Here is a 13,614-nt window from a genome sequence, read left to right on the forward strand (position 1 = left end):
TGTAGTAATGAATACTGGGCATTTCTTGAATACACATAATAGATAATAGTTGTTTCCTTGGCCCAGATATCTCAGCGCTATGAATTAATAAGTGTTACCATCTACAATTCAATTGATAAATGTAAAAGGTGTATTTCTTAATCTTATTAGGTGTGCAAATAGGATTGAGAAATAGGTTAGGTTTTTTCAACAAGTTTTCTCTGTGGCATACCTGCACTCGTCCATTGGCTGTGATGTGTCCACCCACATCTCCCCATCTGAAAAACAGACAGTGGAAACAGACAAAAGATAATTTATATAATCACCATTTTCATGCAGAACATAGCGAAGTATTTATAGACATGTGTTGTTGACATTACCGCTGGCGGTTTGAGCAAATATATTTTTAGACAAAATACCACCAGTATGACAGGTTTGCTTCAAGGAGAAAATATAATGGATCTTGTTTACATCCCAGTTGTCCTAGTTTTTAGTTTAAAGTTATTTTGTTGCTTGTACTTGTAAATATCGAACAATTGTTTGTTTCCTTCCTTTTTCGACATTAATTCTTATAATAAAAAATCCAAGGATGTGGAAATATATATTTAAATATGGCTGTAAATACCACTCCGGTGTCTGTATTGTTAACAGAAAGCTACAGCTGCTGTCCAGTAAGCTCACTTTAAATGATAAGTTTGTCCATCAAATAACTTCTTGGAAAACCAAAAATGTTTAAACTTTTTACTTTTAGGAATGAGGATGTAAAGTGTTTTAAGTTGTGATATTTAGAGATGCTGGGAGATGGACTTTGTTAACTGTTTCCCTCTGCCTCCAGTAAGCTAATTGACTACAGCTTCATATTTAATGGACAGATATGAGTGTTATCAATCTTATTATCTTGGCAAAAACAAAAGTATAAAAGATCAAACCACGTTTTAGAAATAAGAATGGGATGCATTTTAGCTTTTAGATTTTAAAGTCGGACACTGAATAAGATCCACTGCTGGCTCTTTATTAGCCCTTTTCCACCCAATTCAATACACTACTCACTGTTCATCACTTTCTTTTTAAAGTGTCCTGCAAAAAACAGCAATAGGGAAGGAAGAATCAACCTGCGAGAAAAAGCTGCCTCTCTGAAAACTGCTGAAAGGGGAATCTCTGAAGATAAAATTCGATAGCTGGTGATGTGTGTTTTTAAAGGCAAAGTGTGTCTCAACAGGGCATGAACTTAATGAACTGAGAGCAATTAGCAAATGTAGTTCCAGTAATGTAAAGCATGAGAAAACGTCCGTGTGAATGTAACAAGGTGGAGAGAAAAGTCAAAGAGAGCTTGATAAGGACGAGACAACGTTAACAAATCCTCTTTATTATTCACATGCTAACTAACAATGTGGTGAAGGCTAAAGGTGCCATAATCATTAGTGCATCTCAATGCCTTTGAGGCTTTTCTTTGTGTGTAAATGGCAGCAGGGGACTGTGTGCATGAGTGTGAAGTGAGCGCGTATAACAGAGAAACAGAGACGACGCTGGGTAATGCAAAAGAAGGGGTAATAAATACTGACCGCGGCGTGGTCGTTGGATTACGTAACAGAATGGTAATGTTGGGTTGGAGTGATTAAGACATGCAGACAATGCACGAAGCACATGGACGGCAATCTATTCAGCTCATTAGCAGAAAAAGAAATATCTGCGACACAACTGCCATCAGGCATAATTCCCATTAAGAATTCATATGTGGAGAGTTTCTAAATTAACCAGTGTCGGTGAATGTATCCGGATTGGTGTGAGCACAAAAAGGAATTCACACAAGGTTGGATAAAAAGTATGACTGATATGCAAATGCAGAGATGATGGCGATGTGGTCGAGCACATGGTTTCTGGTAAAATAGTTGTTTTTCTCACATTTTATTCAAATCCATTATGCATAATCTGAGACCCTATGTAACCTTTTACTACTCAGGGCTCCTTTATGCTGCCTTTACGCACAAAAAGACACATACTTCCATGTGTCCTTTACTTCGGCATGGTCGTTAAGCAATAAATCCACGAGAGGGCACTAGAGTAGAGAATTTCTGAAAATAATTTATTTTGTCCGACAAACATCTGGTTTGAACTATTCTACACTGCCCCCTACGATTTCAGATGGTACTGCTCCTTTTCGTCTGATCTGTCTCTATCAGTGAGCTTTAAGAAGTCGGGCAATAGTATAGACGAAAACAAACTCAGGATGCAGACAGAAGGTTCCGTCCGTTTCCGTAAGCTAAGCTAACGTTGAGCAAAAATAAGCCTTTAAACAGTTCTCTCGCTAAAAAGGAATTGAAAACTATCAAGTGCTCGGATGTTTTTCACGTCAGTTTTAGAACAGCTTCATATGAGAAATAATTTGTGTTGAGATTTGTGTACAACAGCTTTGAACAAAGATCGAAATGGGGTTTTGAAAGTCTTTGTGTGTTTGATTGTGTGTGTGTGTTTCCCCCGTTTATAAGAGACACAACAGGGGTAGCATGGAATTCGAAATGACTCACCTGTCGTCTGGTCTAAGGGTATGACAGTAGAAGCTGGATTGGTTAATGAAGAAACCTGTTCTCTTGACCACATTCTCCGCTATCATACTCAGACGGTCCAGGACGTTGCACAGCTTACTGAAAAAACGGAGAGAGCAAAGGGGCGGTCAAATTATTATTTGCTGAATAAAACAAGCCAATTCCTGTCCCCGAGTTGCACAGCTGATATAAAATACCTCTGACTTTTGTAATACGCTTATTTCATTTCTCAACATAAGCCAAACAAGGCCGAATTCTCGGAATAGTTGCCCTAAAGGGTCTTTTGCACAAAAAGCAGATGCGTGTCATTTCAGGAAACTAAGCCATTATTTCAAGTGGAGAGCGCAGCTGTGCAGACTGCTCTAATTTCCCCCCAGGTTCTTTAAACTTCATTTTAAAATGAAAAAAGAAAAAAAAAATACGTGAAAAAACATCCGATTCCTGTAAGGTGGATATTATGACTGCAACAGTTTCCCAGCAGAGAAGAGATATAGAAAAGAATTGTTCATTTCTTTCGTAATGTTAATTTTGTGTTTTTCTTTCAACTTTTCATCACACCTAATATCGCTTCTATACAAAACACGAGAATGATGAAAATACTACATAATAAATTCTAGCTGTCAACATAGGCACATTTGTCATTCCAACCTCTTGGTGTAGCGGGCCATGTCCCAGGCAATGTAGTCGATGCAGTGTTCTGGAGGGAGGAATTGGTTTAGGTTGGTCACAGCTGGATAAAGCTCCTCACTCAGAATCTTCTCGTGTTTCCTCTTTTCCCGTTTCTGTAGCACAAGAGAGACATAAACTTTGTCACACGTATGACGTTGTTTCTTTCTCCAAAAATAAAACCTCTTTACAGGTGGTTATAGGTCATCGTACACTGCTCGGAGATCCCATGAGTACACCGATAGATATCATGTCACGATGACCTGTGTATTTTAGTACTGTCTACTATCTCTCTATTTGGATTCATGTCTCCCTACATCAAATTCATTGTATGTACATATTTATTGTTTCTATCCTATTTCACTGTGTTTTCTACGACTAAGCTTTTACTGGTTATTCCGTATGTTTCCTCTACTTTATAGTCTTAACTCCTGAGTGTCACCAATTAATGACAGGCTTGCTCCACACAATATTTTGTTGAACTTGTACAGTGTCATTAAAGACTTCTTAAATCTCTCTTGTATCCGAGGTCCAAACACTTCTTAGTTAAGAGTCAGAAGGGAATAATAATCATTAATAAAATTAAACTAATGCTTTTTTTGTGAATGAAAATGAATGCACACTGTCCATGAAAGTTCTCTCTCAATGTCCTCCTCCACCCCTCATTGAGTCTTTTGACTAATCACCCTGGGTGATAATTGACTTGGATGCATCATTTAGCAGCTCAGATCTTCGTGCACACTCTGCCTTGGCAAAGGAACACAGTGACCGGATTACCAATGCAAACACACCCACAAGATTAGAATACATTATACACACGTACATACACTTCAAAAAGCACACGTGTACATACACTTCAAAAAGCACACGTGTATTGTTCACATATCGAACTATTAAATCTGGCTGTAGGTGTACTAAGGTCCTTGATCACAAAAGAAACCACAACACATGCACACTTGCACATGTGGAGGGGCTTGATCAAGGTAATCTTAATGGATGGAAATTAGCACAAATTATTTCAAAGTACAGTTTTACACATTAATAGGGTGCATCAAATGGCTCGTTTTATGCTTCCCTCTTCTTTATTTGTCTTCCTTTGTGTCCTGCTACAATTCAGGGTGGATATTTGCATGGGACTCTCAAAGACAAGAGAGATTTTGATATTCGCGATAATTAAATTCAAGTTAACGGATTAAAATATATTTTTCAAATTGCCCATGTGATGAGAGTAAAAGCTGTCTCCCGAAGTCAGGGCAAATGGACTTTAAGTTATCCACTTGAAAAAGTGATTCACATGCTTGGCCATGTGCGCCCTCACTCTGCCTCCCTGTGTTTCTTAACATACACACAGGGGGGAGCACACACTAACCCATGAGGAAAATTATGCACCCATCCCAGAGTTGACATGGCTACGCCGACCCCAGTCGCCACCATATAGAGATGGACAGTCATGATCTTATTGTCCAACCCACTTCCTTTCCTTCCCTATCACACTGGGGTATGAGAGAGGGTGTAGCAAAAGCGGGGGGTCCCCTCCCCTACTCCCCACAGTCTGCAAATATCACATGGCTGCGGCTTGTGCGGACAACTGAGGTTTGTGATTGGTCCCTTGTCTCGCAGCTTCCCTTGTGTGCGACAACGTGAGCTTGCAACCCCAGCTACGGCACAGAGATGAATGCCCGAATGTGTGGTGGTGACAGCAAGCTGTGTTTGTGTAATAGTGTGTGTCCTTTCACCCGTGCTGTCTGTGTGTTTTCAGTGCAATGCACAGAGAGATCAATATTCAAGGGAGCATTTCAACTGCTGCTAATCAGCAGCCACGAGCAGCAACTAACCCCTGAACATCACATCGAGTGCTTGGGCAATTACACAATCACGTCCTTATAAGATACGGACCTGTTGAGTAATTCAACAGGTTTGAAAGACACATTTCCACTTTAAATCCACATCAACAATTCACAAGGATCCACATCTGGAGATTAAATGAAATATATAATTATACTAAATAAAATCAATAAAAGTTATACTCCCCATAATCTTTGGGAGAATAAAATCATGTCATGGTAGTCGTAAAGACAACTGACATGTTGTGATGTAGTTTAAACAATATATGCAGGAAATTGGATGTAACACGTCTCCACTTCCTCACACTGTCCAGAAATTAAGCTAAATTATCCTGATCTTCGCCATCTTGCAGCCAGAGTCTGCGCAGTAACAAATGGGGGATTGCGATGCCATTTTCCCACGTGATCAATCAATTGTGAGTCAATCTTATTCATGAATCTGTCAATTATGATTACCTGTTGTTATAGCATCAAATAACTAATAAAAACTGGATCGGAAAAATGAACTACCTAAAATGACAGAAACCGCCGGTAAATGTGAACACTTTTTCTAAAAATAAGATGCCCATGAATGATGCCCTCGATGAAGGTATTTAAAATGCCAGTTCATCATTTTTTCAACATCTGTCAATTATTTTGTTCATTTTGATGGGACGTCAGTTTTGTTCCTGGTATTCCTAGTGTTCAGGAGTCATAATTATGATTTTTCCCACAGCCAAGGAGAGGACCTTAAAAACGTGTGTGTGCGCGCGCTACCTTGACCAGGTTGAGGATGATAATGGGAGAGCCAAACCGCTGCAGCATCTGGTCAAAATGGAGGGCAGCTACATGCGCGTATGGATCAGCTTGGTCCACTGAAAGGGAGGGAAAAAAATCGGTTGATTAACATTCAAGGTACGAAGATCAACACGTCACCACAAAGCTAAAAATAATATAACAATATAGTGGTCTGTTGAGCCAATAAAAATGGACAAATAAAAGTGTGATACTGGTGAAGTGGCATACTGCGCGAAAAAGTTACTTGTGACGTCAATCTTTGCTCCACTGTTTCATTCATTCACTTCCATTTTCATTCTTCTATTTATTCTTTAATCATGTTTAATGCCTCCATTTGCCAGTCACGCCGAGTCCCACACCTGCAGTGGGCTGTCGGATTGGACCAGTGAAGCAGCCAAAAGAAAGATTAGAAGAAATAGGTCAGCTCACTCCACAGTTTATCCCACGCAGTCTCTCACAGGTATTTGAAAACTGACAATAACGCACACGCTCTGGCACACGCTCTTCAGATTCACTCCACTACTCTTTCAGCATCCTTATTTTGCTGCTTAGTCCTCCAGGGAGACAAGAATTTGTGAAAACAAAGAGAGCGCAAGCTTTAAATTCTTATTACACCTGGGAGGAGAGTGTTGATAAGGATGGCAACGGTGAACAAGAGTCGCCCATTAAGGTCATCTTCATCACAACCAAGTCATCTGCCCACTCCAGGTCAGTCATAAAGACTGGTTACGTAACAATTACTCTCACCAGTTATCACAAACACGGCCAATGAGCAATGCATCCTGGGATAGGCACAATGTACTCAACATGCAGAGACACAGAGCTCTAATTGTCTCTTGGCCACGTCGCTGACCTAGATTTGTCTGATATCATTCTATACAGCCCATTTCAAAATCAAATAAATAGTACAGTTGGAATGAACATGGGCTGATCATCAGTCGGATCTGAGCTGCACCTAGTTCTGCATGGCTGAGGTTTCACCATAGTCACGGTTGTGGTAGAATGGCAACAACCTCTTGAAGCTTTTTATGTGCTGCAGCTGAGAAGCTAATCTGCTGTCAAGCCTGTAAACTCATAGTGGTACATGTGTGGATGTTGATTTGGTTTGCGAGTCGAACAAAATGTGCGCACACATGTTTGTAAGTTTGACACAAGTCCCCCCTCATTGTGTTGCCTGTCTGAAGGTAAGTGAAAACAAATCAGCAAACCGGCTTAAGAATTCAGTACAAAGGGCAGGAATAGGGTGTGAGAGTGATTTTAATCTCCTCATACGAGTGTTGCCAGGAAAGCAGATTTGCAGTTTGACAGATTTTGAATTGGGCAGCGTTTGTCAGATGAGGACAGTCTTTCAGCATCACAGTGGGACCAGGACGATGAGGTAAGTTGATACACAGAGGGGTCTTAGGGACACGCTCGGTGCATCTTACGCAGGTAAATGTCATCTAAGGATGAATTAAAGGGCATACTGGGGGGGGGGGGGGGGATTATGATTTAATACTGATATTGTACACATGCAAGCACAGATGTCTTCCAGTCTACACACACATAGAAGGACAAACAGCTGTCTCCAGTGTCGTCTGTCTCAAGGACCTGATCCCTTCCCTCTGGCCCTGGTTTTGTGTTTTTATCCCTCTCGTAATGAGACAGGAGAATGGATACAAAGATGAGAACCAAAAGAGTAGTGGTGTCCTGGATTCACCTGTTTATTATTATTTATTTTTTTATCTTAGTGTCAGTTTGAGAAGAATGACCCTGGTAGAAAGACACTATATTATTTGAATGCATTTGTCCTGATTGCATTAGTCCTCTGAGCCTACAGGGTTATTTCTGGTCCTAACCCTAACCCTGCATCAAAGCCTGAGCTGCTTTGATAACTCATTTCCATTATAGAGCCAGTTGTTCCCATGGTAATATAAAACATGATGCATATTACTCTGGTACTCAACAAAATAGAGGCTGCTGATGAACAGGACAGATATATTAGGTGTAAACAGTGGTCTTACATCGTATGGGGGGTTTGGGCATCATGGTGGAAATGTCCTGAGACCAGTAGAGCGGGACTGAACCTCGCACCTGGACGTATGAAGAGTAACTTCCTGCTGTGAAAGACATAACCGAGGCGTCATGGACAATCTGCTCCGTCTCCACCTCGTTAGCCACATCCCCCTAGAAACAAAATAAGAGCATAAAGAAACCTTAACTAAATTGACCTTGTGGTATTAATATTGCTTCTTGGTCTGGAGCTTTGCATCATATCACAGAAATGTATACGTGCAAATCTGCCTAGTTTTGAGCACTTCTGGTCCATGTTGAATCAGTGATCTGATTATTGATCGTGGACCTCTGCAGATTATGACCATGTGATGCAACTGAAAGCTCCACAACAGCTAAACTGCTGTTTCCAAGGTCAAGAATGAACTTTGAACTTCAGATTTTTTTTCCAACGTGGAAAAGAATCATAAAAAATAGATAATGGAAATTAATGAGTTTAGTCACTGTTGTGGAGCTTTTGATGCATCACATTATCTTAGGTGAGATATAGACATTATCAAGATCAACACAAGAAGGATTTCTTAACCAGCTCAATAAAATTCCAAATCTCCAATCCAACCAAAATTACAGCCCCACAGTTGTATGCCTCCACCAACAAAGCACCTTGACTTTTGACCACTGAAATATAATCAGTTCATCTCTGAGTCCAAGTGAATGTTTGTGTCAAATTTGATAAAATTCCCTCAAAACATTTTTGAGATATTGTCTTCACAAGGCAAAAAATGTGCTTTGAGTGGAATTAACCTTTTACCTTTGGCCAACAAAATCTATTGAATTCATCCTTGAGTCTAAGTGAACATATTTACAAAATTTGAAAAGATTCTCTGAAGGTGTTCTTGAGATATTGCGTTCACCAGAATGGAGATGAATGGAGCGATGGACAACACAAAAACAATGCCCCCGGCCACTCCAGCATGAAGGCATAATAGAAACTGCTCTATGTCTCTGCGCTGTTCAGGTGAAAGCATCGACTAAATGAACCTTTTAGTGAAACTGGTTTCACAGTTGACATTTCTAAGGTCAAGAAGGAATGTCACACTTCAGCATGAACAAAGTGTCTCACTGGGTAAATCCACGCTTTCGGCTCCCTGGCCACTGTCATGGCAGACTTTCTTTTGGATTGATAATAATAAGGGCTGAACTACATTAAGTGGCACAACTTGACTTACCGACACTAATATAATATAAAATAATGATTCAAAATGTCAGTTGTGTGCTATGAGAAAACCCTTACAGATTTATATTAAAAGACTACTTTATTTGGCAATGCACTCAAGAGTAGGAAACTGTGAAAACTGAGTTCAGCCTTCTCTCAGTGTAGCCGTCAGATACACACATACAATCTGTGTTTTTTCTAAAAGTTGTCCCTCCCACCGCCGCTCACCCACACAGACACACATGCATATACTCAAGGAAGAGGCAGCAGGTCAAATTAACCCCCTGTGATCATCCTGAGTCATCTCAATCCTCCCGGTGGCCCTCGGCCCTGCCTCCCCTATGTACTCTTCCCTGTTGCCACGGCAACAGCTGTACCTCACAGTTGGCTCCTCTTTTGAGGAAGCGGGTCCCGGCAAACTTGCTGGATCGCCTGGCAAAGAGGGTGATGTGAACCGGTCGACCGTAGATAAGAAGCTCTGTGGTCGGTGAGTAAAGGAGGAATAATAATGCAACAATGACAGCATTACACAATGACCTGCTGGTGAACACACACACACACACACACACACACACACACACACACACACACACACACACACACACACACACACACACACACACACACACACACACACACACACACACACACTTGTTAGATAGAGCATTATTGGACTATATATGATACATTTAAATAGTCTTTAATGTTGTATTTAAAACAGGGAATGTCTACAATAAATAAATAAATTGCTATTTTTTCCATTTTGATCAGTTTAGCTCTGTATGTTTTGTCATTAGCTGTAAAATTAACTTAAAACCTGAAAAGGGTGTGTTCATAATGAGATGACAACATATACATTTTGTTCTTATTCACAATACAAATATCTTGGAAATAACAATAATAATTTATCTTACAAGAGTTCTTAAACCATTTCTACAAGCATTCTTAGGAATATTTTAGAGAGGCCATGTTTCCCACGTTTGTTCACCCATACTGCCTTGTTGCATCTTATCAAATGTCTCCTCATCGGCTATAAATTTCTGCATTTTCCCATTTCGCCCAGTCGTCTGTTATTGCATCTACTGGCCTTCTTATTCTGACAGAGAGAAACAGCACTGAAGGCCAAACAGCTACCAGCAGCACTGACTTTAAAGTGCAGTTTACCTTGTCTGTAGTATCTGCTGCGTTTTACTCCACAACACACAGGCAGGGAATATGCAGTAAATACTGCATTAAAACATTAAAAACTTGATTCATGAATTAATGATGAAATTAAAACGTTAGTATCAGTAACCCTAAGGCAGACTTTTACCATAATAAATCAGACTGTTTATTCAGCTCTATACTTGCCCAAAGCTCCTCTGCAGCAGTAACTCATGCATCAATACTACAAAGGCTTTTTTTTTTCTTTTTTTTTTAAAAGGCAGAGGAAATTATTAATGTAGAGACTAATACAAATCCCTGGTACACACACACAACCTGTGTCTGGTAGGACTTCAGAGCAAAAGCTACTGTGGCACTGAAATGAATGTGTGTGTGTGTGTTACAAAACAAAATCTTGTCTTCCATCCAAAAACAGAAGCCATCTCAAAATCTCATCTGATTAGATATGCACAGTGTTCGGTTCTGCTTTTCCCCCCGCGGATGACAGATGGAGAGATTATGCAAGCGCCAGTGTTTATATACTTGATAACCATTGCTTAATTGGCATCACATTTGTTTGCTTAAAGCCCTAAAAACAAACACAAGTTGATTGTGCAGTTTGGTGGTTAATCACATGCTGTCGCTCACAGTGTCACACACGTGCTCAGATGCAGTTCAACAGGTGATGCTGAGGGATGAAGGGGGTGTGTGGCCAAAGGACACATTGTTAGAGTTGTGTGCACATTAACGCAGACAGATGCTTTCCAGGCATTTTATATCGTTCGAATATATTGTTAAAGTAGTAGCATTTATATTTTTTTGCATTTATATATTTTGTTTTGAAGCCCAAAGCTACAAGTTGATGACAATTTAAAACAAAGCACACATACACACATAAATACGCATGAAAACAGCCAAACAGTTCTGTAAGTCACAGATGAAATGGACTCCACAGGGCTGCTGAAAGGATACTGGACTGGCCACAGAAGCCATGGATTATATACATGAGCCAGTCATGATGCACTATGTCCTTGACTCGTTCCAGCAGCTTCCCGTTCCACACGTACTTGTAGTACGGCTCGTTCTGGAGGCCGTAAACAACTGTGGCCGAAAGAGGAAAGCAAAAACATCCTCTGGATTATTGTTACTGACCTAAGATCACATTCAGATAACAGCAGCTCAGGTAACGGAGGCCGTGAAACAAGAGCTAAGATATTTAGAAACATTAGGAAATTGCTTAAAACTAGGATTAAGGTGATAATAATTTATTAAAATACATAAAAGAACAGAAAACATGAGTTATTCTTTCAAAACATTTCGGTAACTTAAAGAAGGTTAAATATATATTTAAAACTTTTTTTCAAAAAACAATTTGCCAGCCTGTTAGCTTTGAACCCAGCTCTTCTAGAGTCAATGTATTCAAATAAAGGTCCGTTGATAGACTTCTGCTCACCTTGTGTTGGCAAACCTTCATCTTCAAAGATGTCGAAGCTGTCCTGCTTATTCTGGGTGTGAACCTCTTCCTCAGTGGAAGAAGCTGCCGACAGCCACTGTTCAAAAGGCCTCTGCAGCAGAGTCAGGTTGTACTGCAGCGAGTGGCTCAGGTCGTAGCTGTAGCTGCAAGGGTACGACAGCAAAGTCATTTCAAACACGTCGCGTCTGTACAGTTGCTTCATGAATTTAATTTGGCTAAACTACAGACATAGGTACAATTCATTTTACCACATTGAAGCAAATTTAATGAGAGACGAGATCGGGAGTTGTCGAGTCATTTGTTTCTTGGCATGTCACCTAATTGTCTGCCATAATTCAATTAAAATCTTTATTAACCAGCAAAGATGCCTTTGTCTCACCTGAAGTAGAAGTTACTGGACAGGTCCACATTCTGAAAGATCCGCACATATCTATAAAAGCAAAACTGTGTCAGTCAAGCTTAAAGTCATGAGCTACGCGGTACAAAAATATGGGGATGATTTCAATGTCAGCAAAATGCCGACACATGATGCTACTTGCACCAACAAAAAACAGGAGTCAATGTCATTAACGCACTTAGATAACGCAATAGACAACATCAGTATCTCATTATAATGTGTACAAGGAATAAATCAATATTTTTCAAGCTTTCATAATTTAAGACCATGCACATTTAATTTTCCCTGTTCTGTACAGACTCTTAAACATTTAATTTATTAATTTTCGGACAGCAGAATCAACGTTCAGCGAAAAAGGAGTCACAGTTTCAGGTCAGCCTCAGCATCAAATCCCTCGTCCTTAAAAGGCATCATCAGTATGTGTGTGTGTTTAGTGTATGGCACCATTACAAATCTAAGGCAGAGAACAAGAACCATACCTCGCTTCATCGGGGTGTGCGACCCTGACCGAGTCATTGGGGATGTAGATCATGCTGGTGTCCTCGATCTTGTAGATGGAGTGGCCACCGATGTCGGCCATCTTTCTTAGCTTGGTGATCAACACAATGTAGTAGCCCTCCAGGAAACGAACGAACCCTGTTAAGAAACAAAAAAAAAGTTGAAATCTTTCAGGACAAACTATTTTTTCAATTACAAGTAATTGGTTGTTCACCATGAGTTTTTGCGTCTCATATTTCATTATATCACCTATTCACTCCATCCAGACCATTTAGTATTACATAATGACAGTCTGACCCAGATCGTGCAACATGGTCAATTATTTGCTCTCAGCTTGATGAGCTATTTTGTCGTCTGTGACATTCAACAGATAATAGATGGATGTGAATGATGTCTATGTGTTTTTATTATTTGGTATAAATATTATTGGTAATGTTTGCCTCATCAAGGCCAGTGGGTAATGTGGGGGTGCACCTTCATTATATTTCCATTATGAGTGATTGGTGGACAACTTAATTGTGCATACAACTGGACTGTATACAATCGAAGAAGCCCCAGAGCCTTTGTGCTGTAAGATGACAAGTGAGGATGATGAGATTCACATTGATTTCATATTCAAATACTAATATGAATTACTGTATGTATGATTGTATGCTCTCCACAGAAAGTGTTAGGGTGAATTAAGACACTTGAAGTAATATTCGACCTTTGAAAAGAGATGTATAGTGTGTTATGGAGCTTGTGTCTAAAATCGCAGAAAATAACTTTAAGTCGCAGTATCTGTGAGATATTTTGGTTTGTCAGACGAGAAAAAAAGACAGAAATATTTTGTTGTCAGGAGTAAAGTCCTAAAATATCATCCAGATTTTGCCCAGAGAATATCTTGATCTCCACTGCACTGACTTTACCCTCTTAACCATCTTTTTACGTATGTTTACCAGTGTAATGACGGTTGATGAAGCATGTGCGCTTCCACAGGACCCTTGAGGCTTTGCTGATTTACAAGACCCATATCAGTACATTGTGTCTCTTGCTGTCAGAGATGGGTCAGACTGACAAAAATGGTAGATGAAAGTGAATAAAGA

The 13,614-nt window shown here is 39.9% G+C and overlaps 1 protein-coding gene across 3 annotated transcripts in view; it reads right to left on the minus strand.

Annotated features, from left to right (window-relative positions):
- Positions 1 to 13,614, minus strand: part of fig4a (FIG4 phosphoinositide 5-phosphatase a) — a 36,591-nt gene that overhangs the window by 18,141 nt on the left and 4,836 nt on the right. For all 3 annotated transcript variants that reach the window (XM_034580138.1, XM_034580136.1, XM_034580137.1), the window contains exons 5-14: positions 12,511 to 12,667; positions 12,014 to 12,064; positions 11,614 to 11,777; positions 11,133 to 11,261; positions 9,395 to 9,495; positions 7,813 to 7,975; positions 5,789 to 5,886; positions 3,171 to 3,304; positions 2,505 to 2,621; positions 212 to 257 (exon numbers count right to left, since the gene is read on the minus strand). In XM_034580138.1, the coding sequence (XP_034436029.1) occupies positions 212 to 257; positions 2,505 to 2,621; positions 3,171 to 3,304; positions 5,789 to 5,886; positions 7,813 to 7,975; positions 9,395 to 9,495; positions 11,133 to 11,261; positions 11,614 to 11,777; positions 12,014 to 12,064; positions 12,511 to 12,667 (1,160 nt within the window). The remainder of the gene's footprint in view (positions 1 to 211; positions 258 to 2,504; positions 2,622 to 3,170; positions 3,305 to 5,788; positions 5,887 to 7,812; positions 7,976 to 9,394; positions 9,496 to 11,132; positions 11,262 to 11,613; positions 11,778 to 12,013; positions 12,065 to 12,510; positions 12,668 to 13,614) is intronic.

This window comes from Hippoglossus hippoglossus, chromosome 24, assembly GCF_009819705.1.
Source record: "Hippoglossus hippoglossus isolate fHipHip1 chromosome 24, fHipHip1.pri, whole genome shotgun sequence".
Classification (NCBI taxonomy): domain Eukaryota; kingdom Metazoa; phylum Chordata; class Actinopteri; order Pleuronectiformes; family Pleuronectidae; genus Hippoglossus; species Hippoglossus hippoglossus.